Raw genomic sequence first — 24,034 nt, 5'->3', positions numbered from 1 at the left:
GGCTAGGATGCTATCTTGCTCCCCAATAGACATCTTCTTGGCAAGTCGGTTTATTGTTGCACTGGGGTCTTGGATCAAATTCTTGTCTCATGTCATGTGTGCTGCCCATATCCTCATTCCAAGCCCAAGGTGACATGGGGTTAAGCACAGAAGCCTCTCTCTACTCCTGCAGAGGCCCTGAAAATTGACAACACCTGCTGATTATTGGATAGTGATTGGCTGAACCTAAACCCCAAGAAAGGAGTTCAGGAATCAGACTGCTTGGGTTTGAGTCCTGCCCCACACTTAACCAGCTGTGTGGCCTTGGCTAAGTTGGTTAACCTCTCTAGGCCTCAGTGTCCTTATCTTAAAAAAGTAAGAATATAAATACCCATTTCATCAGGTGGTTGCAAGGATCGAATGACATAATACCTATAAAATGCTAGCACAGATTCAATACATGTTAGCTGCATTGGGAGGGGGGGTTGTTTTGTTTTGTATAAGGTTTTATTTATTTATTTGGGAGAGAGAGAGAGTGTGCACAGGCCCACGCACACACAAGCATTCACGAGCAATAGGGAGAGGCACAGGGAGAGGGTGGAGTAAACTCTCCACTGAGCAGGGATCCCAACATGGGGCTCAATCCCAGGACCCTGAGATCATGACCCGAGCTGAAGGCAAACGCTTAACTGACTGAGTCACCCAGGCACCTGCCTGTTAGCTGGTTTTAATATCATCGTAATCCAGAGTCAGCCTAGACTGGAGCAATCCAGAGTCTTCTAGAGTAGAGGTACATCCCATGTTGTCTGGCTAGAGCTAGAACTGAGACCAGTAAGTGGGTGGCCAGGGTGGGGTTGGGGGTAGAGAGCAAGGAGAAGAGAAGTTGGACACCCTTAGCGGGTAAAGGAAGGGAAGGAAGCTATTGCCAGTGCAAATTCCAGTAACAACAGGCCTATGAGAGTTTCCCTGAAAAACCCAATGAATTCAGATTCCTGCCCTCCTTGAGACTTGACTTTAACTTGAGAAACACAGAGTTTTATTTGTCTTTTTTTTCTTTTAAGATTTATTTATTTACTTATTCAAGAGAGAGAGAGAGAAAGAGGCAACAAGTGGGGAGGAGAGGGAGAAGCAGGCTCCCTGCTGAGCAGATAGCCCAATGCGGGGCTCAATCCCAAAACCCTGGGATTGCAACCCAAGCCAAAGGCAGACACTTAACCAGCTGAGCCACCGAGGTGCCCCAAGTCTTACTTTTCGAATCTTTATCTAGATTCTGTGAGAACATTGAGGTTCCTCTAAGTGTTTAGAGCATTTGTGCTTTATTGAATAATAGTTTTCCCTTATGATATTCTTGCTGACACGTAAGAAAATAACCTTCATTATGTCAGGGGCATGGCTCCCACTTCTCAGGTGGTGGTTTCTTGTTAGCTAGCCCTAATTCTGCTCATTCCCGGTTGAGCCTCACATCCAGGTTTGGTCCCAGGGTCTGTTTGGTCCCCTGAGGCACCCCCACTGTCTCCTGAGCATACTCATAGGAACCCCTATTTAGAAGGAACCACGATTTGGGTTACCGGAGTCCTCTTGTCTGTGTAAGGCATGGTCTCTGGACCCTGCTGTGCTGTTGGCTACTGTCTTTGACTTCTGGTCCTATAAAGCCTCCAAGTCTCTTCTGGTGCTATGTATTCCGTGTTGTAGTAAGCTCACTTTCGACAGAGCAACTGTGCCACCTTCTCCATATTCACTTAGATGTCAGAAAAAGTTGAAGCAAACAGGTTGAGTGGCTAAAGCAATGAATTAAAAGAATTGAGGAAGTAAAGGTTATAAGAGTTTTTTCTGGTTTCTATCATGTGGTTAGTTATGAACCGGGTTGGTTAGACCAGCTGTCATTACCCCTGGACGCATTCTGTGAATGAGGAAGTTGCTGTCTAGAACAACTCAGCATCACGATGAATCCTCCAGGATCCAGGACCTGTCTGCATCCACAGTCCTGGGCACACACTCAGAGCTACAGAAGTGGAAAGGATCCATTCTACTAGCGGGAAATCTGTTGATTATACTGCCTGCCTGGTCACCTCGGTCCACCCTTTCTCTCCCATGTGGAGTGTTTTTCCCTTATTTTTACAAAGAGTGAGTTTTACAATTCAGTGTTCTGAGAATGTGTCTCAAATTTAAACTGCTGGTAGAAGTCTTGTAATTATTTCAAGTGGAAAACACATTTGATACTTTCACTTGTCGTATGTAAAACCACTCGAATACATTCTGCTCTCCACATTATATCTGGAAGAATCTGAGTTTTCAAATGCATTTAGTGGTCAACCTTAGTTTTGTTTTCAGGCCAATTGCTTCGAATCTGGTTTGTCTGGAGTATTATGTATCTAAAGCCTCCAGTTAAGAATCTTGTAGTGTCATAAGATCACCGAGCTGCTGTGGGGAAGCTTCGTACTAGAACATCTAAATTCATCTCAGCTCAAGTGCCTTTTTCAGGAGGCATTCTTAATTTCTGGAAGTAATCAGTTATCACCGAGCTGTTCCTTTAGTAATTTGATACATTCTGCTCAAGCACATAAAGACCAGTAATTTTAGTAAAATTCCTCCCAACAATGGTATTTAAAACCCACCCTTATGAGGCATTTATTGTTGAACCATTTTCTTATCCATCACCTCCCTGCTTCACAAAGTAGATTTCAAAATATGTTTCATTTGGAATTCAGAAGCAGCTGGGGAAAGTTAGCAGGGTGGCTGGTGCTGTTTTCACACGGTGCCTTCTGGCCCCAGGGCGCCACTGTGCTCAGCCACTTGCACTTGAGCGGGGCAAGTAAAATTCTTCCCATCTAAACTGGGGGAAAGTAAGGAAAAGTAGATGCCTCTCTCCCCAATCGACGGCATCAACTCTGATTGTCGCGGAATGCCTCCCACATTCATCCATTTCAGAAAGTTCTTATACGTCCTCAGTTGTTTTAATCCACTTGGCCCCAACTGAAAAAGTAGAGCAAGTGCCCCGCTATCAGCAAGCATCATTTCTGGTAGGCTCTCTGCTTACATTTCCCACCGCATCTAGTGCTTTCCTCTGCCTTCCCAGTCCTCTCTCTGCACATAGTTTCCCAAGTGCTGCTGGAAGCGGATTGAATAGTATTGAATTAAGCTCTCGCTCCTCTTTGTTACATTGCATTTTCCAACTCAACTAGTACAGCTCATTTTACTTTTGCTCTTTACATTTCAGAAGTCCCAACATGCCTCCATTTCCTTTCCACTGATGCTAGTGTTTCTTAGGAAAACCATGACTATGACTTGTCTATGTCTCTCCAGCATATGGCTTTTCAAAATCAGAGAACTTAAGAAATTTCCTGTGTCGGTAAGTCATGATTTCCAACGAGGAAGCAAGAGGATCCCGTCTGCTGGCTGGAGAAACTGAGACCTACTGGCAAGAGTCCTGTTTTTCCAAATTACAGCCTCAGTTCAAAACTTGCTTAACCAAGAACTATCAATTTAATAATGATTTTTCACGTCCATTTTCCTGCCTTTGTGCATTTACACTAACATAATATCCTGAAAGCACCGAGAGTGTCTGTCCACATGCTGCCAGTAGAGAAGCAATGACAGAGGAAGCAAATTCTCCAGGTGGCGGGTAGATGGGGCATAGTTCCCTGGTTCTTTCTCTGGCCCCACATTCCCATACTACACTGCAATTCAAGTTATCTTTCATTAACAGTTGTATATGTTAGAGACCAAATGCAGGAAGTGTCCTGTGTTTTTGGAGGTTAGGGAGGGCCTATCCATTACCAACGAATTTAACTATAAAGTAGTTGTAATAAAAAGGAAAAAAAAATCTTCAACTTGTTTTAACTAAAAAAGAATATTGGGTAAATATTTCAGTGAATCCCTTACTAGTTTTGGAACAAATTAAATCAAGCTTTAACTTGCAGTGAAAAGTATTTGCTAGCGTGTGTACAGGTTGATTTGTGAGTGTCTTACAGAGGTGCTTGTTGTCCAGGGTAAAGAAATATTCTGGCTAGCACTGGCTGAGGTTAGCCATGGACCATTTATTTTTCATCGAAATGGAATGTGGACGTTTGTTTAGTTTCTTAACGTTTTATATTCCACCCTGGCAGGGACGTGGTGTATCACCAATCCCTCCGTGAAACTGTGATTCATAAGCCCATTTCCCGCCTGTGCCTCCAAGGCTTCGGCCCCTGGAAAAGAGTTGAAATACTACCCCGTTGCCCAGAGCTCCCTGCCACTCACTCTTACCACAGAGCCTGCTGCTTTTGTTCACGGAACAGTTGTTTTCCTAAAATAATCCATAATGTACACACTATACTTGATCACTAAGATGTTGGGCTTTAAGTAAACTAAACTCTAAGCCATGGAGGCACTGTAACTCCTCCTAGCTGTCCCAGAGCTGACCTCAGGTAGCTGACCTCAGGTAGGGCCTTGCAGATAGCATTACCTTTAAGGAGCCCCGAGTGAAATTTCAGGATGGTGGGTACACTAGCCCTTGGCCAGCCGAGCTACAGCCTCCGGTGAACAGCAGGAGAAGGCAGCTGCCCTGACTGTGGCGATGAGTCAGGACTAGGGGTTAGATTGCCTTTGAACCTGGTGCACCAGCAGCACAAGAGTGGATCCTCTGTTTGGAATTAGATGGGATGGGAAGGAGAAAGATGAGACGGAGAGTTCTGGAATGCTGCTGCACCCCTGCTCTTCCCTCTTTGGCCTGTTGAGCTCTACCTTAGCCAGATGTGGGGATCCTTGGGCCTCGAAGACAGTCAGTTCAGCCCCAGCCTCCTCAGAAATAGGTTCTCTGCAGGTCCCAAGTGGCTGAATCACAAAGATTTGGGCAGAAGAGGGCTGCTTCCAGCTTTAAGTCTGGACTCCTGGCCTCCAGACCCACCTGTCACTGTGGGCTGGCCACTTCTCTCGGGCTCAGTCCACACCAGACACAATAGGTAAAGTAAAGGGAACCCCCAGCTAAGACACAAAGTGCCATGGAAATCCACGTAAGGTGGGTTCCTCAGTGATCCTGTGATCAGAAGGCACCATGTGATGCTCTTACATGTAAGCTGGCAGAGGAGGATCTGCTCAGCTGCCCGTGCCCCGAAGAAGACAGTCCTGATGGTTAGAGAAGGCTCTGTGCTGGTCTGGGACCTGCCTCTTAGTCTGCCTTTGGAGACCACCTTAAGACAGGTAAATCAGACCCCCTTAAGACATCCCGTCCTGGGTGGCACTGTCTAGTGATGGCAGATGGCATTACCCATCTGTGTGCTAAAGAGAGCTTAGACGGCCTGTCCTCCCTGAAACAGCCCTGCCCAGACGTGGGCCCCACAGGAATGTGAGCCCTCAGATCCCTTGGACACTGACTCATAAATCAAATTCACAGAAGACTGGGGCACCCAGAATGAATAGGGGCAGGGAACACCTATTTGCAGAATAGGGCCTCTCTTCCTGTTGGGAGGTTTAGAGGAGGCAAATGACAGGTTGTTGAGTGGGCAAGGAATCAGGGTAAGGATTGGTTAGGTGATCTCAGGGACCATTGTCACCAGGCCTGAGGCACCCCTACACCCTGAGGGCTGGACCAGCACTTGAACTGCCAGCTTCCTCAGGCCCCTGTCCTCCCCCTTTCTCACTCCCATAGCCAGCCAGCTCCCATCATAGACACAGTCTTTATTTAGTACCTGTCAGGTGAAGGTCTGCTCTGTTTTGGTGTTATCTTTATAATTTAAACCGCAAAGGACAACATATCTCTGAAGTCTTGGCAGGGAGTGGGAAAGAGTACTGCAGGACACCCCCCCACCCCCCGCCATTACCCAGTTCCATCCAGTGATGACATCTTGCAAAACTATAGTATAATATCACAGTCAGGATATTAACATTGAGGATTTCCATTACCACTGGGATATCTTTAATAGCCACACCCACTTCCCCTCCCCCCCATTTCCTCCATAACCCCTGGCAACCACTAATCTGTTCTCCATTTCCACCGTTTTGTCACTTCAAGAATGTCATGTAAATAGAATTGTACAGTTTATAACCATGAGAAATGACCTGTTTCGCACAGCATAATTCACTGGGGAGTCATCCAGGTTTGTGTATCAGTAGTTCCTGGTATGGATGTAGCATGGTTTGTTGAATGGTTCCCCTGTGGAAGGACAGCCGGCATTCCGGGTGTTGAGTTGTGACAAGTAAAGCTGCTGTAAGCATTCATGTACAGATTTTTATATGACGATAAGTTTCCCTCTCTCTGGGATAAATGCCCAAGAGTGTAATCGCTGAGCCACATGTAGTTGTAGGTTTAGCTTTTGAAGAAACTGCCAGACTGTTTTCCACAGTGGCTGTACCAGTTTTGTGTTCTCAGTGTGGGAGTGATCCAGTTACTCTGTTTGTGTACATCTGTTTTGAGGTTCTCAATTCTGGCCCTCTGAAATCCTACCCAGTCTTGAAACCTGTTGCTATATAGTAATTCCTGAAATTGGGTGTATTAATTCTTCCCACCGTATTCTTTTTCAAAATATTCTTAGCTCTTCTAGTCCCTTTGCCCTTTCTACATTTTAGAATAATCTTGTATGTATTTACAGAAAAATCTTGCTGGTATTTGATAGAAATTACATTAAATTCATCTAGCAGTTTGAATAGAATTGACATCTTAACTATGTTGAGTCTTCCAATTCATGAGCAAGATATATCTTTCCATTTATATGATCTTCAGTTTCTTTCATTAGCATTTCATAGCTCTCAGCATGCAAGTCCCATACATGTCTTCCTAGATTGACACCTAAGTATTTTTCATTTTTATTTTTTCTGACCAATTATAAATGATGTATTTTTATTTCAGTGTCTTAATTTAAGCTCATCACTAGTATATAGAAATTGATTTTCATGAATTTACCTTGTATCTCATGTACTCTCTGAACTTTCTTAGTTCTAGGATTTTCGAGGGGTTGATTCCTTGGGATTTTCTATATAGACAATCACGGCAGCTGCAAACAGAGATAGTTCTGTTTCTTCCTCTCTGATCTATATGCTTTTTACTTCCTTTTTTTTTTTCCTCTTGCTTTATTGCTCTGCCTAGAATTTCTAGCACTATGTTGAAAAGAATGGTGAAAGCAGGAATCCTTGCCTTGTTCCCAGTCTTAGGGGGAAAGCATCCAGTCTTTCATCATTAAGTGCAATATTAGCTATTGGTTCTTTATCAAGTACCTCTCTGTTTCTTTTTTTTTTTTTTTTTTTTTTTTTTTTTAGAGTTTTTATCATGAATGTTGTTGAGTTTGGTCTTTTTTTTTTTCATCCATTTATATGATCATGTGACTTTTTTCTTCACAAACCTGTTAATCTTGTAGACTACAATGTTTAAATTTTAGATATTGAACCAGACTTGCATTGACAGAACAAACCCCACTTGCCATGGCATATAATTCTTTTAACATATTGATCTATTGCTCTATTCTATTTGTTAAGATTTTGTTAAGGATTTTTTTTCCCTTTTCTTTTGACTTGATAAGGATTTTTGCATCTTTATTCATGAAGGACTTTGTTTTGTTTTGTTTTTTTGTGGTACTGTCTTTATCTGGTTTTGGTAACATAAAAGCTTTATAAAATGAATTAAGAAGTGTTTCTTCCTGTTTTCTTTCTTTCTTTCTTTTTTTAAAAGATTTCATTTATTTATTAATGAAAGATACAGAGAGAGAGAGAGAGAGAGGCAGAGACACAGGCAGAGAGAGAAGCAGGCTCCATGCAGGGAGCCTGACATGGGACTCTATCCTGGGACTCCAGGATCATGCCCTGGGCCAAAGGCAGGTGCTTAACCACTGAGCCACACAGGCATCCCCTGTTTTGTTTTCTTGAAGACAGAATTGGTGTTACTTTTTTAAAAGCCTGATAGAAATCTTCAGGGAGACCATGTAGGCCTGAAGATTTCTTTTCAGGGAACTTTTAAATTATGAAGCAGGGGATCCCTAGGTGGCTCAGCGGTTTAGCGCCTGTCTTTGGCGATCCTGGAGTCCTGGGATCGAGTCCCGCGTCGGGCTCCCAGCATGGAGCCTGCTTCTCCCTCTGCCTGTGTCTCTGCCTCTCTCTCTCTCTCTCTATGTCTATCATGAATAAATAAATAAATCTTTAAAAATTAAAATAAAATAAATTATGAAGCAATTTCCCTCATAGTCATAATTCTAAGGTTACTTGAATAGTCTTATATCACAGTTTCATATTGACAGGCTTGCGATGATTTGTGGGGTTTTTTTTAAGATTTTATTTATTTAGGGATCCCTGGGTGGCACAGCGGTTTGGCGCCTGCCTTTGGCCCAGGGCGCGATCCTGGAGACCCGGGATCGAATCCCACGTCGGGCTCCCGGTGCATGGAGCCTGCTTCTCCCTCTGCCTGTGTCTCTGCCTCTCTCTCGCTCTCTCGCTCTCTCTGTGACTATCATAAATAAATAAAAAAAAAAATTTAAAAAAAAAAAAAAAAAAAAAAAAAAAGATTTTATTTATTTAACAGAGAGAGAGCTCAAGCAAGGGGAGCAGCAGGCAGAGGGAGAAGAAGCAGGCCCCCCAGTGAGCAAGGAGCCCAATACAAGGCTCAGTCCCAGGACCCCAGAATCATAACCTGAACTGAACGCAGACACTTAGCCAATTGAACCACCCAGGCGCCCCATGATTTGTGTTTTTATCTAAGTTGTCAAACCTATATGTGTAGAGTTATTCATAATAATCCCTTATCTTTTTTTATCTGTAGGATCTGTAGTAATACCTTCTGTTTCATTCCCAACACTGGTAATTTCTGTCTTCTATCTTTTTCTTTGTTGGTCTTGCTTGAGACTTGGCATTTTTATTAATCTTTTCAAAGAATCAGCTTTTTGTTTGACTAATTTTCTCTACTGTTTTCTACTTTCCTTTTCATTGATATCTGCTCTTTATTATTTCCTTCCTTTTGCTTGCTTTCGGTTTGTCTAGTCTTTTTTGTGTTCTGGAGACTTTCTTTTTTTTTTTTTTTTTTCATTTGTTTCAAGAATGTGCATTGCTCATGGAAGCCTTTTTGTGATGACTGCTTTAAAAATCAATGGCAGATAATTCTAGCAACTCTGTTATCTTGATATTGGCATCTACTGATTGTCTCTTTTTGTTTGGTTTGAGAGCTCCCTGACTCCTGGTATGATGAGTGATTTTTTTAAAAGATTTTATTTATTGGGACGCCTGAGTGGCTCAGTGGTTGAGCATCTGGCTTTGGCTCAGGGCGTGATCCTGGAGTCCTGGGATTGAGTCCCACATTGGGCTCCTTACATGGAGCCTGCTTCTCTCTCTACCTATGTCTCTGCCTCTCTCTCTCTGTGTCTCTCATGAATAAAAAAAAAAAAATTTTTTTAATCTTTAAAAAAAAAAGATTTTGTTTATTTGACACAGAGAGAGAGCATACAAGTAGGCAGAGCAGCAAACAGAGGGAGAGGGAGAAGCAGGTTCCTTGCTGAGTAGAGAGCCCAATGTGGGCTCCATTTCAGGTCACCCAGGTGCCCCTGATGAGTGATTTTTTTTTTATTTAAACCCAGATATTTTGAGTATTATAAGACTTTTTATCTAATTTAAACCTGTTTTAGCCAGCTGCTCCTGACCCTGCTCTGGCTGAGGGAGCAGGGGCTCCTTATTACTGCCAGGTGTGAATAAAAGTTCAGGATTTACACTCAGCCTCTGTTGACACCTATTGGTGGGGGTTGAGGAGGAGGAGACTCCTTGTTACTGCAGGGTAGGGATGGGAATTCCCCAGATACCTTCTAGGCCTCCACTAGTATCTCCCTAACCAGAACAGGTAGGAGCACCTCATTAGTGTTGCCCACATTGCCTCCCCTGATGCCACAGGGACATGGTGGGTAGTGGTGAAGCCCTTGATTCTCTCTCTACCAGGCTCCTCTGACACCCTCAGAGCATGGAGAGGGGGATATCTTATTACTGCCAAGTGGAGGCTAGGCTCTCCACATGGTCTCCGCTCTCACCTGGGGATGAGGACCTCATTACTGCCCAGCAGGGATGAAGCTCCCCCTCTCTACTTGCTCTTTTCTCATGCACCCCAGCTGGGGATATAGGGGTGCCTGATGATACCTAATGAGTAGAAGTCTGGCCCCCTCCCTGAGGCCCTTGCTGGTGTGGTTGGGACAGGGCCATGATATTTTCTGTAGTGTTTGGTTATTTTCTAAAACTTCTGTCATGCTAGGCTATCCCTTTCCTGGTCCTTTGACTAGAGGCTTTGGGGGGCGATTTTTTGCCTTCACCATTCACATTGCCAGGTTGCTGGCTTCTTCTGCTCCAAGTGTGGAATCTATAAGAACAAAGGAAACCCAGGGAACTCAGCACCTTTCATTCCTTGCATCTTCAGAGACCTAGCCAGTCTGCCTCCTTCTCTCCATCTTTCAGGGTCTCTTATGTTTATTTTATACATAACATCCAGTGTTTGGGTTGTATTTAGTGGGAGGAATAGTGAAAATTATATCTACTCCATCTTCCCAAAAGCAAAACAGCTCTTCTCTTTTTGAGGAGTCTCCTTACTTACTGGCTGTAAACTACTAGAGAGAACAAGTTTTGTGTGCCCTGGAAGGCATACGTGCATATGAAGATGCTTAATAGGTGTTGGTAGACTGACTTGGCTGTTCACATGGCACCTGGAACTCACAGAGGGAAATTCAGAGAACTAAGAGAGACTGCTGGGTGTCCTGTTGAACCTCTTCACTCTGTGGCCGTGGAAGTGCTCCCTAGGTGCCCAGCTTCCGAAAGAGGAGGCTGGCATCTTCCCTTCCATCTTCATGAAGAGGTTATAAGCAGAGGACAGACTGCCCCCAAAGCCCTTTGACATGCAAACCCACCAGTTGTCAGGGTTGGGCACAGACCTTGTCATTATATGGTAGGTGCCCACTTAGGGAACAGCAGCCTCTTTGAGAATGCATGGCTGGGGGTTCACAGCACTCATCCCATGTGTCCTTTGAAACAGGAGGACCATGACACTATGGAAGCTGATCTGGACAAAGATGAGCTGATCCAGCCCCAGCTTGGAGAGCTCTCAGGCGAGAAGCTTCTGACCACGGAGTACTTGGGAGTAAGTACCACATGAGGGTGCAGGGGAAAAGGGGAAAGGAGAGATGCGCCATTGATGCATTGAGCCTTTGCAGTGACACATAATGGTTTGGTTTGGTCTGCTACAATACCGTGTTTGTGAGAAGCTCTTTGCTGGCCTGTTTGCCTGCAATGGCCCTTAAGTGCACTGTGGTCCCAGCTACCTGCCCCAGGGCTGTGGGTGAACAGGAAAAGATTAGAATATAACCAGAGGGCACATGCCAGGAGCCTTCCTAATGTCTAATGTTGTGCCCATCTTTAGTAGTAATCATCTACATGCCCAGCTTCTGAATTTTTGTGCACCTTATCTAGTAGAGGGGAAGAGGGCAGTCACTACACACAGGTGATGGCTGAAACCATCAAAGCAGGTGTGATTGCTCACTGAAGTGGAGGGCCGGGGGGAGAGGGTGAGGGGCTGAGGCCAGAGGGGAAGACCAGATGTGTCAGGACGGGAAGCAAGAAGAGGAGCCTCTGATAAAGGCAGAAAAGTGGACAATCAGGATTGCAGAGAACCAGGAGATTGTAGCATGCTGACGAACTGAAGGGAGGAGTGGTTCAGAATGGACTGAGTGGTCAGTCCAAGCATCCAAGAGGCCTGTGGAGTCACACGTCCTAGATCAGGCCATAATCTAAGCCCTAAAAACTCCCTGCTGACTCTGATGCCCGGCCAGCTCTGGGCGCCCATGCTTAGCTCCTCTAGCTAAACAGGGAAGGGTATTAGCCAGGAGGGAGCTGCCGATTGGCCAGGAGAGGGTGGCAGTGCCACGGACCCACAGGTTTCTCATGAAACCATGAGCAGAAGGCACGTCAGTGGACAGGGGGAGTGGTGGTATGTGAGGTTTCCGAAGGGAGGAGCAACTGCAAGGGTTTGGGAGCCAGTAGGGACTGGAGCTCCAAGACGGACAGCAGAGTGCACAGCAGCAATGGCCATGGCATCAAGAGGAGCTCCTGGAATTTTGAAGCTGATGGTTGACTGAGTCGGTCACACAGAGTCTGACCTCTCCTCAAATGAGTCAGGTTATTGTTGGAGCAGAAAGCCGGGAGCCAGTCTCTCAACAGTCGGCCAGCAGGGACAGTGACTTTAGAAGGAGAAGGATGTGGATGCAGGTGACATGAGCCGTGTAGGAGTGGCTAGAAGCAGAAAGTGCCTTTCCAGCGCCACCCCCATCCCGGTCCTTCTCATCTCATCCTAGGCACTGGTCTCCCCAGTCACCTGCCCCGGTCATCCTCACTTTTTGAGGAATTTCCAGGGCCCCAGGCCAGAGTACAGAATCTGCTGGTGGAACTTGAGGTTAGAGGCAGCCAGCTGTGGGAGCTTCCTAGGCAAGGATTTGGGATTTTATCCTACATGAGCTGGGAGCATCCTGGAGTTGGGGAGTGACTCTGTTTGACTTGTTTTAATTTATTATTTTTAAAAGATTTTATTTATTTATTCATGAGAGACACAGAGAGAGAGGCAGAGACACAGGCAGAGAGAGAAGCAGGCCCCTCACAGGGAGCCTGACCTGGGACTTGATCCCCAGATCGGGGTCATGCCCTGAGCCAAAGGTGGATGCTCAACCACTGAGCCACCCGGGCATCCCTTGACTTGTTTTAATATACGACCTTCTATTTTCATTCTGGCTGCATAATGGAGAAAAGACTGTAAGGAGGAAAAGTGACAGAAGGGATGACCCAAGGAGGCTGGGCCAGGGTGCCACCTTTACACCCCCCCCCCCTTGCATCTGGCCACCATCAAGGCCAATAGCCTGCCACGGTCCTTAGAATGTCTCAAGGATCAAAGGAGTCTGACTGTGGAGGCTCTGTTTATATTAGGTCAAGTAAGGTTGGAAGTGAGGGAGCCAGGTTCCAAGTTGTTGACGGGAATCTGGAGCCCTGACGAGGCTCTGTTTCCCTTTGGAAGAGTGCTGGCTTTGTCAGGGAAGGACAGGGCTCCATTTGATAGGCTGTGCATTGTTTAAAAGCAAGACTCTCCTGCTTCAGGGGTGGGAGATGAGGAGGACAGAAGAGGCAGTCGGTGGGGCTTCTTTGGAGGATGGAAGCACCAGCCATCAGGCACACAGCCCACAGACACAACCACGCAGGCACATGAGCGTCAGCAAGGATGTCACGCAGCTTGGTGAATAAGAAACCTAAATGCAGCCCCCAGCTGAATGACTCGCGGTACCACGACACAGTCCAATGGTGTGGGTGAAATCTTATGTTGATAGTGGTGAAGATTTCTAACAACACCAAAAAAAAGTCCCAGATGCAGAACATCTGGGACTCCCAGCTTCCTCATGCAGCTTCACTGAGGCACAAAATGGCAGAGCTTGCAGATCGACGGGTCACCGAGTGTCATGGCATCTGGAAATGGTGTCATTTTCTCATAGCATGCAGTTCTAAATCTCCTGAATGTCTATGTACTATCCTAGGATGTACATACTATCCTATGTACTAGGAGAGATTTTGAATCCAACAGGAAAGTTCCCTGCACGTTTGCTTGGTGGAGACATGAGTAATACAAATGACATCCAGAAAGAATTCATTATATAAATGTGAAGACCAAGCGTATTAGCTTCCTAGGGCCAGAGTAATAAATGAGCATAAACCGAATGGCTTAAAACACCAGAAATTTATTCTCTCACAGTTCTGGAGGCCAGAGGTCCAACATCAAGATGTCCACAAAGCCACGTCCCCTCCAAAGGCCCTGCAGGGGAAGCTTTCATGCTCCCCAGCTTCTGAAGGTTCCATGTGTTCCTCAGCTTGTGGCTGCGTCCCTCCTGAACTCTGCCTCCATCTCCATGAGGTCTTCTCCCCCTTTTCTTTCTTTCGTCTCATATAAGGACACTTATCATTGGATCTAAGATAATCTAGAATGATCTTTTCATCTCAGGATCCATAACTTAATCACATTTGCAAAGACTGCTTTTCCAAATGTCACATTCACAGGTTCTTGAGGTTAGAACATGGACATGTCTATCTGGGGCCACTGCCCCTCAGCCCACTGCAACAGGTCACTGTAGGATCTCATAATAGAAGGGATTTTACAGTCTCACTAGAAAACGGTATGTGGAGCAGTAGTCACTGAGGTGGTGTGCACACTCCCAGCATTCCTGTCTTTGTCCGTCATCCATGCTAAAGCTGCCCTCCATCCCCTGGTCTTGATTTGAAGTTGACAGCCAGCCAGCCCCTGTGTTAGGGTCATTGACTTCAACAAGGAGTCTTACTTGCTGTGCTTTGGCTCCAGTGCGAGCAGGGGCTTTCAGTTCACATTGTCGCAACAGTTTATGGCAGACGAGGGAACCTGCTACAGGTAGAAGATTTTTCTCACTGGGGAGTGTGTGCTCAAAAGTCAGGATTCCTACATCCTATTCTGACATCCTCCATAGGTTGTAGGTTTTTCAAAATCCCTTGAAGATACTGACTTTTTGAAACGTTGGATTAGATCATGCAAAATGCTTTTCTTGAACTCGGGGCATTTGCCTAACACATAGCAGAATGCCAAAAAGTTTAAGACCTAGCTGTCACCTTCGAGAAGTTTACAAAAGAAGACACAGAGCAGACAAAGTGTGTCATTGGTGAGGGCTGCAGATAACAGCGAGGGGTGGTGAGTGGGTTGGCAGAGACTGTCCTGCACATCCTGCACAACAGAGCTGCCCAGGGTCTCTCAAAGCCCCAGAACATGGAATGTGGCTTAAAGATAGAATCTGGGACCCACGCCAGACCTCCTTACCATAATCCCAGGAATCGGTTCTTTCTTTCTTTTTTTTTTTTTTAAGGAATCGGTTCTTATACACACCAATGATCTGGAAACTACTGGCTTGGGGTGAGGGTGGAGGTACAGTAGGGGCAGCCCACCAAGGTGTTCGGGGATGGAAGGAAGCCATTACCAGGATTCCTGGACACATAGCACCACCACCCCCAAGCTCGCCTCCAGCTGGGCATTTGTAGCCACACCCACACGAGGCCCCCTTGCTGGTCCTCTTCCTCCCAACTGCAAGCATACAGACCCCGTGCACTGCAGAGCCCTGGCCGCAAGAAATGCTGCAGACCACAGAGAACTCAGAAAGCTGGTGACAAGAGAACAAGTCACTTTTCCTAAGCTTGCATGAGAGTGGTCACATGAAATGTGTTGCTTACTCGTAATTCTGGTAGAAAGCAGCATGCTTCGTTTCTTCCTTAGGCCGTGACCGTCAGCATGTCAAGACGGATGATTTGCCAACTTCTCCTTGCTTGGTTATTTCTGAATTTGTTTGTGTCATCCGTACTATGCTGAATAATCACTTAATTCTTCCTAAAAAGAATGCCCGGATTTAAATAGCTTTGTCACCTTGGTTAAAGGGGTATAGATATTTACCATAGGATCTCAGTTTTTTGTTTTTATTTCACAGTTTAAATGTATCATTAGTTACCCTCAACAACAGCAAGAGGCACGTCTTAAATGAGTTCAGCACATGTCACGGGCCAAGCTTTGTGCTGAGGGCTTCACACACCTGACTCCAGTAAATTTGGTCCTCCCAACAAGCTATGGGGGAAATTCTGATAGTATAGCATTTTCTAGACAGGAGAGCTGAGACTAAGGAAGGTAAGGAATATTCTCAAGTGTATTTGAGCCTGCTTGCCTTTGTTCTTTCCCACTAAGCTGTGCCACCTTCTGGAAAAGCTGTCAGTTTTCCAGTGAATTGCATGCTGTATTTGCAAATTGAGAGAAGTCCCACTGAGTGGCATATTCACAATTTCCATATGGTCTGTGTTAAGCACAGACTCAGTTTGGGGGGCAGGGGGGAGGCTGATTGTAAAAGCTAATTACTCACTTTCCACACTTTCTTCCCCCTGTCCGACAAAGACCCAAATTCACTCAGTTTTCTGGAGATCGCCTGAAGGACTGGTCAGCCCTGCCTCCAGAGAATGTGTGTATGGAGGTGCAAGGGGAGATCTGCATCTTTATTACACACACACACACACACACACACGCACACGCCCTGTGGTCCTGAAACCAGAGTCTGGACCATGGAAACTTTGCCACTTGGGTGGTGGGCACAGCTGGCCAGGGTGCCAAGCTGAGCCCCTTGGAGAAAGACAGAGCTCTGGGCCCCCACCATCCCACTGCCCTGGTGGGAGTATGAGGCACTTGCAGCTGGCTGTGCTTTACTTGCAACAAAAACCAAAATCAGAGAAGGAAGAGCCTTGGTTTACAATTTTTGCTTTAAATTTTTTTTTTTAATGTGTCTCCACTTTGGACCTTTTTATAATCACTTTTCAACCAGTTATCCCTGCTCTGCCTAGTGGTTGAAGGCTCAGTGCCTTCTACAGAGTGAGGAATTGGGTTGGAGTTAAAAATCCATATCCTTGTGTGAAAACAACTGAACAAGCAGGGGGAGTGGGAATCCCAGACTCCTAAATATTCCAAATGCTTTTTCTTTTTTTTTTTTTCAAAGATTTTATTTATTTATTCATGAGAGACACAGAGAGAGAAGCAGAGACACAGGCAGAGGGAGAAGCAGGCTCCATGCAAGGAACCCAATGTGGGACTTGATCCCGGGACTCCAGGATCACGCCCTGGGCCAGGCAGACGTTTAACTGCTGAGCTACCCAGGTGTCCCTCCAAATGCATTTCTTTTTCAATTTGTTTCTTGTATTCTTTTTTTTTTAATGTGTATTTGTTTTTAAGTAATGTCTACACCAAACTTGGTGCTCGAACTCACAATCCCGAGATCAAGCATTACACACTCTACCGACTGAGTCAGTGAGGCACCCCGTGTATTCTTCTTTCTAATTACAAAAGAAATACATGTGTATTACTCGAAAGTCAAAAGAAAACAGCACAAACAACCATAATAACCACGGTTCCCTCTGTTACTCTTCCATTTATCTCTGCGTCGTGTCTTTGCTTTATTAACAGCTAATAGCGGAGAGTCCTGACTTATCAGTCCTGCTGATGATGCTGTGGGACATCAGACCCCAGGCTCTGTCCATTTTTTTTTTTTTTGTCCATGTCTTTCTACACTCTGCCCGTCAATACGAAGGAAAGACCCAGGTTGCATGGGTCCTCTGGCTTATGGGGTTTAGGAGGTCTTTAAATAAAGGAATACAAAGTTAGTTATGGAAGTGAACACCTGATTTAGAATGAGAATGAGAAATCACAATGAAATTCACATTTTAAGAGTTGACAGCGAATCCCTAGGTGGCTCAGGGGAATCCCTGGGTGGCTCAGTGGTTTAACACCTGCCTTCGGCCCGGGGTGATCCTGGAGTCCCAGGATCGAGTCCCACGTCGGGCTCCCTGCTTGGAGGCTGCTTCTCCCTCTGCCTGTGTCTCTGCCTCTGTGTGTGTGTGTGTGTGTGTGTGTGTGTGTGTCTTTCATGAATAAATAAATAAAATCTTAAAAAAAAAAAGAATTGACAGATATCACAAAGAGAAAAATAATGTTTTTATTAGTTAGCTGCTTTGCACACCCCATGGGGGCTTTTTTGTCTACTTTTGTTTCATGCCTTTGATTGCCTCTACATATATGACAATGAGTTCCTAATATTTTCTACAGAGAGAAATGGAAATTAGTCCTTCTTATAACATATTTGATCAAATTTAATCAGATTTTATCAAGATTAGAAAACTTTTTGGCCTCACATTTAGTTTTTGGTGATGCTGGCTACTTTTTTAGGATAGTCACTAAATTTGAGAACACCTTCCTCAAGTTTCTTCCACAAATAAGCCACAAAATTTGGGGATATTTCAAGTTTTCTTGCATATGGATTATTCATAAATACTCCAACAACATAGGGAATTCCTAGAAGCCGTTCCTGCCCCAGAATGGCCAGCAATTGTTTGGCTGTGCACCCAGGTGATTGGGAATCATATGAATACATCCCAGGAAACCCAAATTAAATGTCACCTGGACTCAGCATCCCCTTACCTAAATCCCAAATTGCTTTTGGCTGTTCCAGCATCATGTCACCAACATGAAGGGAAGTGTGACAAGGGAAGTCAGAGTAGGAAGAAACAGCAGAAGGGAAGTCAGAGTGGAAAGAAACAGCAGTATAAAGTGCTTGCAATTAAAATATCTTACTTTTGCAAATGTTACAAAAAATATGCCCACATGAACACATTGCTTGGGCCCCTTCTGGGGCCTTGAAGCTCCGGTTTCGTCAGCTCAATGGTAGTCCTGCCTTGCCTCCATACATCAGTCCTTCATTCCCAGGCATGTTGCCTCGTGGTAATGAGGTGACCCATGCAGCTCCTGGCACAAATCCATGATAAAGTCAGGAGGAAGGCCAAACTGGCAGACCAGCCAAATCTACCTGTCTACAGTGCTTTTCCCCAAAGCTCCAGCTAGCGACCTCCACTCCATTCTTACTGGTCAGGACCAGGTCACAGAACTACTAGTTGCAAGAGAATCTGGGAAAGGGAGTATTCTTAAGTAGAAACATTTCTTTCTTTCTTTTTTTTTAAAGATTGTATTTATTCATGTGAGACACAGAAAGAGAGAGGCAGAGACATAGGCAGAGGGAGAAGCAGGCTCCATGCAGGGAACCCAATATGGGACTCGATCCCAGGACCCCGGGATCATGCCCTGAGCCAAAGGTGGACACTCAACCACTGAGCCACCTAGGGGTCCCAAAGTAGAAACATTTATGTGCCAACAAAATTAGAGCACCATTGGTCAAGAGAGAATGAATATTGGGTAACCAGCAAACAGTATCTGCTCTAGCTTGCATGTAATTTTCTATATGGATGGATGGATGGATGGATGGATGGATGGATGGATGGATGGATGAGTAGCTAGATGGATGGATAGGTGGATGGATCGATGGATGGGTAGGTGGATGGGTGAGTGGGTAGATGGATGGATAGATGGGTAGATAAATGGGTGGACCGATAGAAGATAGTAAGAATACCTATATTTTCTTATAAAAACTCATCCTGCTTTATTAACATGTCATAATTTCTTTATGTGATTCACCAGTCCTTGAAAACTAGTCAATGGGAAATAACATTTTTTTTACCTAAATTGACATGTGTTGACCATCTTTTACTACTGAATAAATTATATTCTGCTAAATCATCCACTGCATTTTTTTAGTAGCAGAACCTTCTTTCAAACCAAACCCCCATCTGTCACACAGATGAAGGCTGAGTCCCTCTGGTTGAGTAAGGTGGCTGCCAGGAACCCTTTCTCTGCTCTCTCCCAGTAGCCCCTGAGGCATTTCTGTGGAACTCAGTATAGTCAGCAGGACTAGATAACCTTTTAGATCTTTCTAGCCTAAAAAGGCTGCTTTGAAACTGAGGGGCCCAGAGAGGAGCCTGGAGACCTCATGGACTCCCATGTGGCTCACCCACAAGCACAGCAGGTTGTAAGATGAGCAGGAAGTGGGCCCTAGGGAAAGCAGCTGCTCTGAGACGCTGGGTGTACCCAGAACAGTGCTGGGTCCTGCACTTTCCCTCCACCAAGGACCTTTCCTCAGGCCTTTGGGTAACAGACCAGACACTTCCAGCCCGCAGGCCAGACTCCGTTTCTTCATCCACTGGAGAGGATGAATACCACCCACCTTAAGTTATTTCTTAAGTCTATAAGGTGTTAAGAAGATGGTACGGCAGGGGCGCCTGGCTGGCTCAGTTGGTAGAATGTGCAACTCTTAATCTCAGGGTTGTAAGTTCGAGCCCCATGTTGGTTGTAGAGATTACTTAAAATCTTTTTTGGGGGATAAAAGGGAAATGGTATGGTTGACAGGGTTTTCCAAAATCTGAAACACTCTCACACGTAAGTGAAGTGTTCTCTGTCTTCTAGGAAGGAGTTGGGAGGGTGAGTGGAGGAGGAGGAGGCAAGAAGCCATATATTCACCTTCTCTCCTTTTCTAGTACCTTAAGACCCCACCTTCTAGGCCTTTTTTGGCAAGACTCAGGTGTTCTGACTGGAATAATGGAGGCAGAAAGAGCAGCATGGGTGTTCCTGGGGTGGGCAAAAGGGGCCTGCTCCCCTGATGAGTAGCACAGCCAATAAATTTGAGTCTCAATACTGGACTGGACGGGGCAACGTGACCACAGGGGAGTCCTAGTAAAAGCAGCAGGTGTGAGAATTGACTGCAGTTAAAACAGACCTTTTTTGCACATCACACAAGAGATATAAAGGGAGTTGGAACTGCATTTTAGTTCTTACCTAGAAGTTTGTGCCATTTCCTCCCCATGCTGAAGGCCTCACACCTTCTTTCTCCTCCCACCCCGCTCCCCTTCACACTGCCTCCCCTCCACCCCCACCTTTACCAGCCTGGGTTTGGGCCCACCCTGTCCACTCACCCAGCTGGCAGCTGTCCCCACAACACAATGGGGCCCCTTTTTTCTTTTCTCTACCTCAAACGCTAGATAAACCCAAATAACCTCTCAGCAAAAATCAAGAAATCAAAGATGTAATTCCAATTTTTAAAAAATTTCTAGTTTGTTTTTGCTGCTGTACATGCCAATTTTTTTAATTTTTATTTCCAAATAACTCTAGATTCATGGGAATTTGGAAGAGTAGCCTAGAGAGTTCCTGTGCACCCTTCCCCCAGTCTCCATAATAGCCCTGTTTCAAATGATTGCAGTGCCCTGTCATATGGGCAGTCCGTCCTGACACAATCCAAACTCCATTCAGATTGCACCAGTTTTACAGTAATTTATTTTTTAAACTGTTTTTCTTAATTGTTAACATAATCTAACCATATTACACAACACTTGGAAAATAAAGGGGAGAAAAAAATCCCCCTTGGTTCTACTATACTGCTTACCACTGTATGCATTGTAGTGTTCATTTCCTTCTGGTCTTTTGTGTACTTCTAGCATAATGGAAAGCATCATTTATATGTAGTATTATAAGCTTTTATTAAATGTTTTAAAGAAACATTTTTCTTCATAACCCAAGTCTTTATCATTGTAAATGACCAGTTAATATTTCAAATGAACATGCCATATCTCACTTAATTATTCCTCTATTACCAGACACTCAGATTATTCCAGTTTTACTGTATAACAATTTTGTAACAAACAACTTTGTTTATTTAATATTTTCCATATTTGGAGTACTTTCACTAGGATTTACACCCAAGGATGTGAACATTTTTATGACTCCTGATATAAAACACCAGATTACTTCCCAGAGTAATTAGAAATGACTTGGCTTCCTGTGGCACTAACATTTTTGACTCCTGCTGGCAGTGGGTGGATCATTGCTTTAATGGTCATGTAATAGTTGAAAGATACCTGTTTTGTGAAGTTGTAGTTTCCAATAACTTGTAAAGTTGATCATTTTTTTCATCATTTATTAACTGGTGATCTTTTCTGTTTATGACTTAGCTATTTGACTTCTTTGCTCAACACAATCTACTGTTTTACTTTTTGATTTGTAAGAGCTGCTTATCTAATGAAAACCTCAACGTTTCATCTGTTAAATAGGTGCAAATATTTCTTCCCGGCTTGTTGTTTACCTGTAGTTTGGGTTTATCTCTAATACATAAGTGGAAATGTTACTTTTTTATGAAACCAAATCTGCTAATTTTTTTTCCTTCTCACTTTCAAAACTCAGTCTTCCCAGAGATGTGATTATTACTGTATTCAACTGTTTTCTTCTCTTTTCCATAGTCTGATTTATTTTTTTACTTTATACTGTCAAATGGTATAATATGCAAGCCCACGGGAAATTTTCCCCCAATTTCTGTTTATGTGAATAATCTGTGTCATGATCCTTACTCATTTATTTGCAAAGCCTTTGATTATGACAGATTAATTTATTACACGCAGGAACTTCTACTTCTAGATCAGCTCACAAGTACACAGTGTCTCCAGCCCTTTCTCCTCTTTCTTTCCACCAGATTATGACGAACACGGGGAAGACGAGGCGGAAGGGCCTGGTCGGTGTGCAGCAGAGTGCCCACGAGCCCCTGCGCCGGCCTGTCACCCCCGGCGGCCACAGGACCGCAGTGTAAGTCCGGGCTAACGGAGGCGGGGATATCTATGCTTAAGCTTTGTTTTAACTGCAGTGTAAGATGCGTGTATTTAAAAACTCAAAATAAAACATTCACACTGGAAAGCATTTACCTCTTCATTGTTTATCTCTTGGGGATTTTTTTGCCGGGAAAGAAGTTGTCTTCTTCACCCTGGCTTTCTTCTTCCGAAAAAAAGAAGTGGTTGGCCTTCAGGATCTCTAGGCATTTCCAGCCTTCGCCCAGGAGAAGCCAACTATTGGCCAATGTAATTTCAAAGGAAAGGACCAGAAGGAGCAGTTGGGCCCACTCAGACAGGACTCTGGTTGCTTTTGTTCTGTGCCCCCGCCCCACCATTGCACCAGGACTTATGTTGGAGTGGGGGGGTCACAGGTCAAGGCACCAAATCAACTTACTTTTAAAAGCAAGTCTGTGCATGTTTAGCAGCCTAGCTTTCTTCATAGCCTTGCTCCTACCCCACTTACAGGAACAAAACTTTAGTGTGGTTACCCAGAAACTCTGATCGACCTGGGGGGCTGGCGGCCTATACCCCTGTGGGCTCTCAGGGGCCCCAGGCCAGGCAGCCCAGCTGTCAAGAGAAAATTGCAGAGAGAAACAGGTACGAGCCAGAGGTTTATAGAAAGCAGGAGAAAAACCTATGTTTATTCATTCAACAAATATTGGCCATAAAATACTTGAAATGAGCGGGACGTATTTTATTTAGTTAACCCACATAGCTGAGCAGTTTGCTTGTTTCCAGTTTTACTCTATAGCAATTTGTAATGAATAACCAGGTGCCTGGGATACAGCCATAAACCAAACACGGAAACGCCTGCCCTCGCGTTGCTCCATGTGTGGCTGTTGGGGATGCTGAGCCAGCACTTGGCACCCAGATCCTGCCAAGTGCTCTTGCCCATGTGGGACTTGACCTATGAGGATTTCCAGGTCCACACCACGGATTGGTGTTCTCTTAGATTTTATTTCAAAATGAGATACCACGTGCTTCATATTTCAAGGTTCTTAATTTAAATTACCAATACGCATTTTTAAAAAGATTTTATTTATTTTTTCATGAGAGACACAGAGAGAGGCAGAGACACAGGCAGAGGGAGAAGCAGGCTCCATGCAGGGAGCCCAGTGTGAGACTTGATCCCAGAACTCTGGGATCACGCCCTGAGCCAAAGGCAGATGCTCAATGGCTGAGCCACCCAGACGTCCCACCAATAAGTATTTATTGCTTAAACTCACTACTGGTATTTTTTTGTAAAGATTTTATTTATTTATTTGTTTGTGAAAGACACAAGACATAGGCAGAGGGAGAAGCAGTTTCCCTGCGGGGAGCCTGATGCCGGACTCAATCCTAGGATCCCAGGATCACTACCAGAGCCAAAGACAGACGCCAACCACTGGGCCACCCAGATGCCCCTCACTACCAGTATTTTTAACTTAGCTTCCAGCTATTAACATTTTGCCACCGTTGCCTCCTCTCTCGGTCTCCTTCTATGTGCATAATATATGATTTACACACATGTACTTTGTTTTGTTGGACTGTTTGAAAGAAGGTTGCAGGCTTGCAACAGGTATCCCCTGCGTAAGAACATCCTGTACTTAACCACATTATCACACCTCAGAAAGTTAACATTCACGTAATATTATAAAGTATATCAGTATTCCCATAATTGCCCCCAAAATGTCATTTATATCAGGTTTTGTGTTTACTTGTTTGATCTAGAATATAGCCAAGTGTTAACTACTAGTAATTCTAGTTTATAAATACATCTTTTTAGGGGCACCTGGGTGGCTTAGTCGGTTGAGCGTCTGCTTCTGGCTCAGCTCATGATCTAGGGGTCCTGGGATGGAGTCCTGCATCAGGCTCCCTGCTCAGCAGGGGGCCTGCTTATCTCTCTCTCTCTCTCTCTAATAAATAAATAAATAAAATGTTTTAAAAAACAAGATTATCTTTTAAAGTTATTGAAACCCAGAGAGGCAACAATGGCATAAGGATATTTAGTTATAAATAATAAAAGGAATCTTTTTTTTAATTA

The 24,034-nt window shown here is 44.6% G+C and overlaps 1 protein-coding gene across 7 annotated transcripts in view; it reads left to right on the top strand.

Annotated features, from left to right (window-relative positions):
• Positions 1 to 24,034, top strand: part of ARMC9 (armadillo repeat containing 9) — a 150,329-nt gene that overhangs the window by 108,117 nt on the left and 18,178 nt on the right. For all 7 annotated transcript variants that reach the window (XM_026006266.2, XM_026006269.2, XM_072719182.1 and 4 more), the window contains 2 exons: positions 10,937 to 11,041; positions 21,879 to 21,988. In XM_026006266.2, the coding sequence (XP_025862051.2) occupies positions 10,937 to 11,041; positions 21,879 to 21,988 (215 nt within the window). The remainder of the gene's footprint in view (positions 1 to 10,936; positions 11,042 to 21,878; positions 21,989 to 24,034) is intronic.

This window comes from Vulpes vulpes, chromosome 9 (assembly GCF_048418805.1).
Source record: "Vulpes vulpes isolate BD-2025 chromosome 9, VulVul3, whole genome shotgun sequence".
NCBI lineage: Eukaryota > Metazoa > Chordata > Mammalia > Carnivora > Canidae > Vulpes > Vulpes vulpes.
Note: the sequence above shows the minus strand (reverse complement) of the source record. Positions and strands in the feature narration are given on the sequence as shown.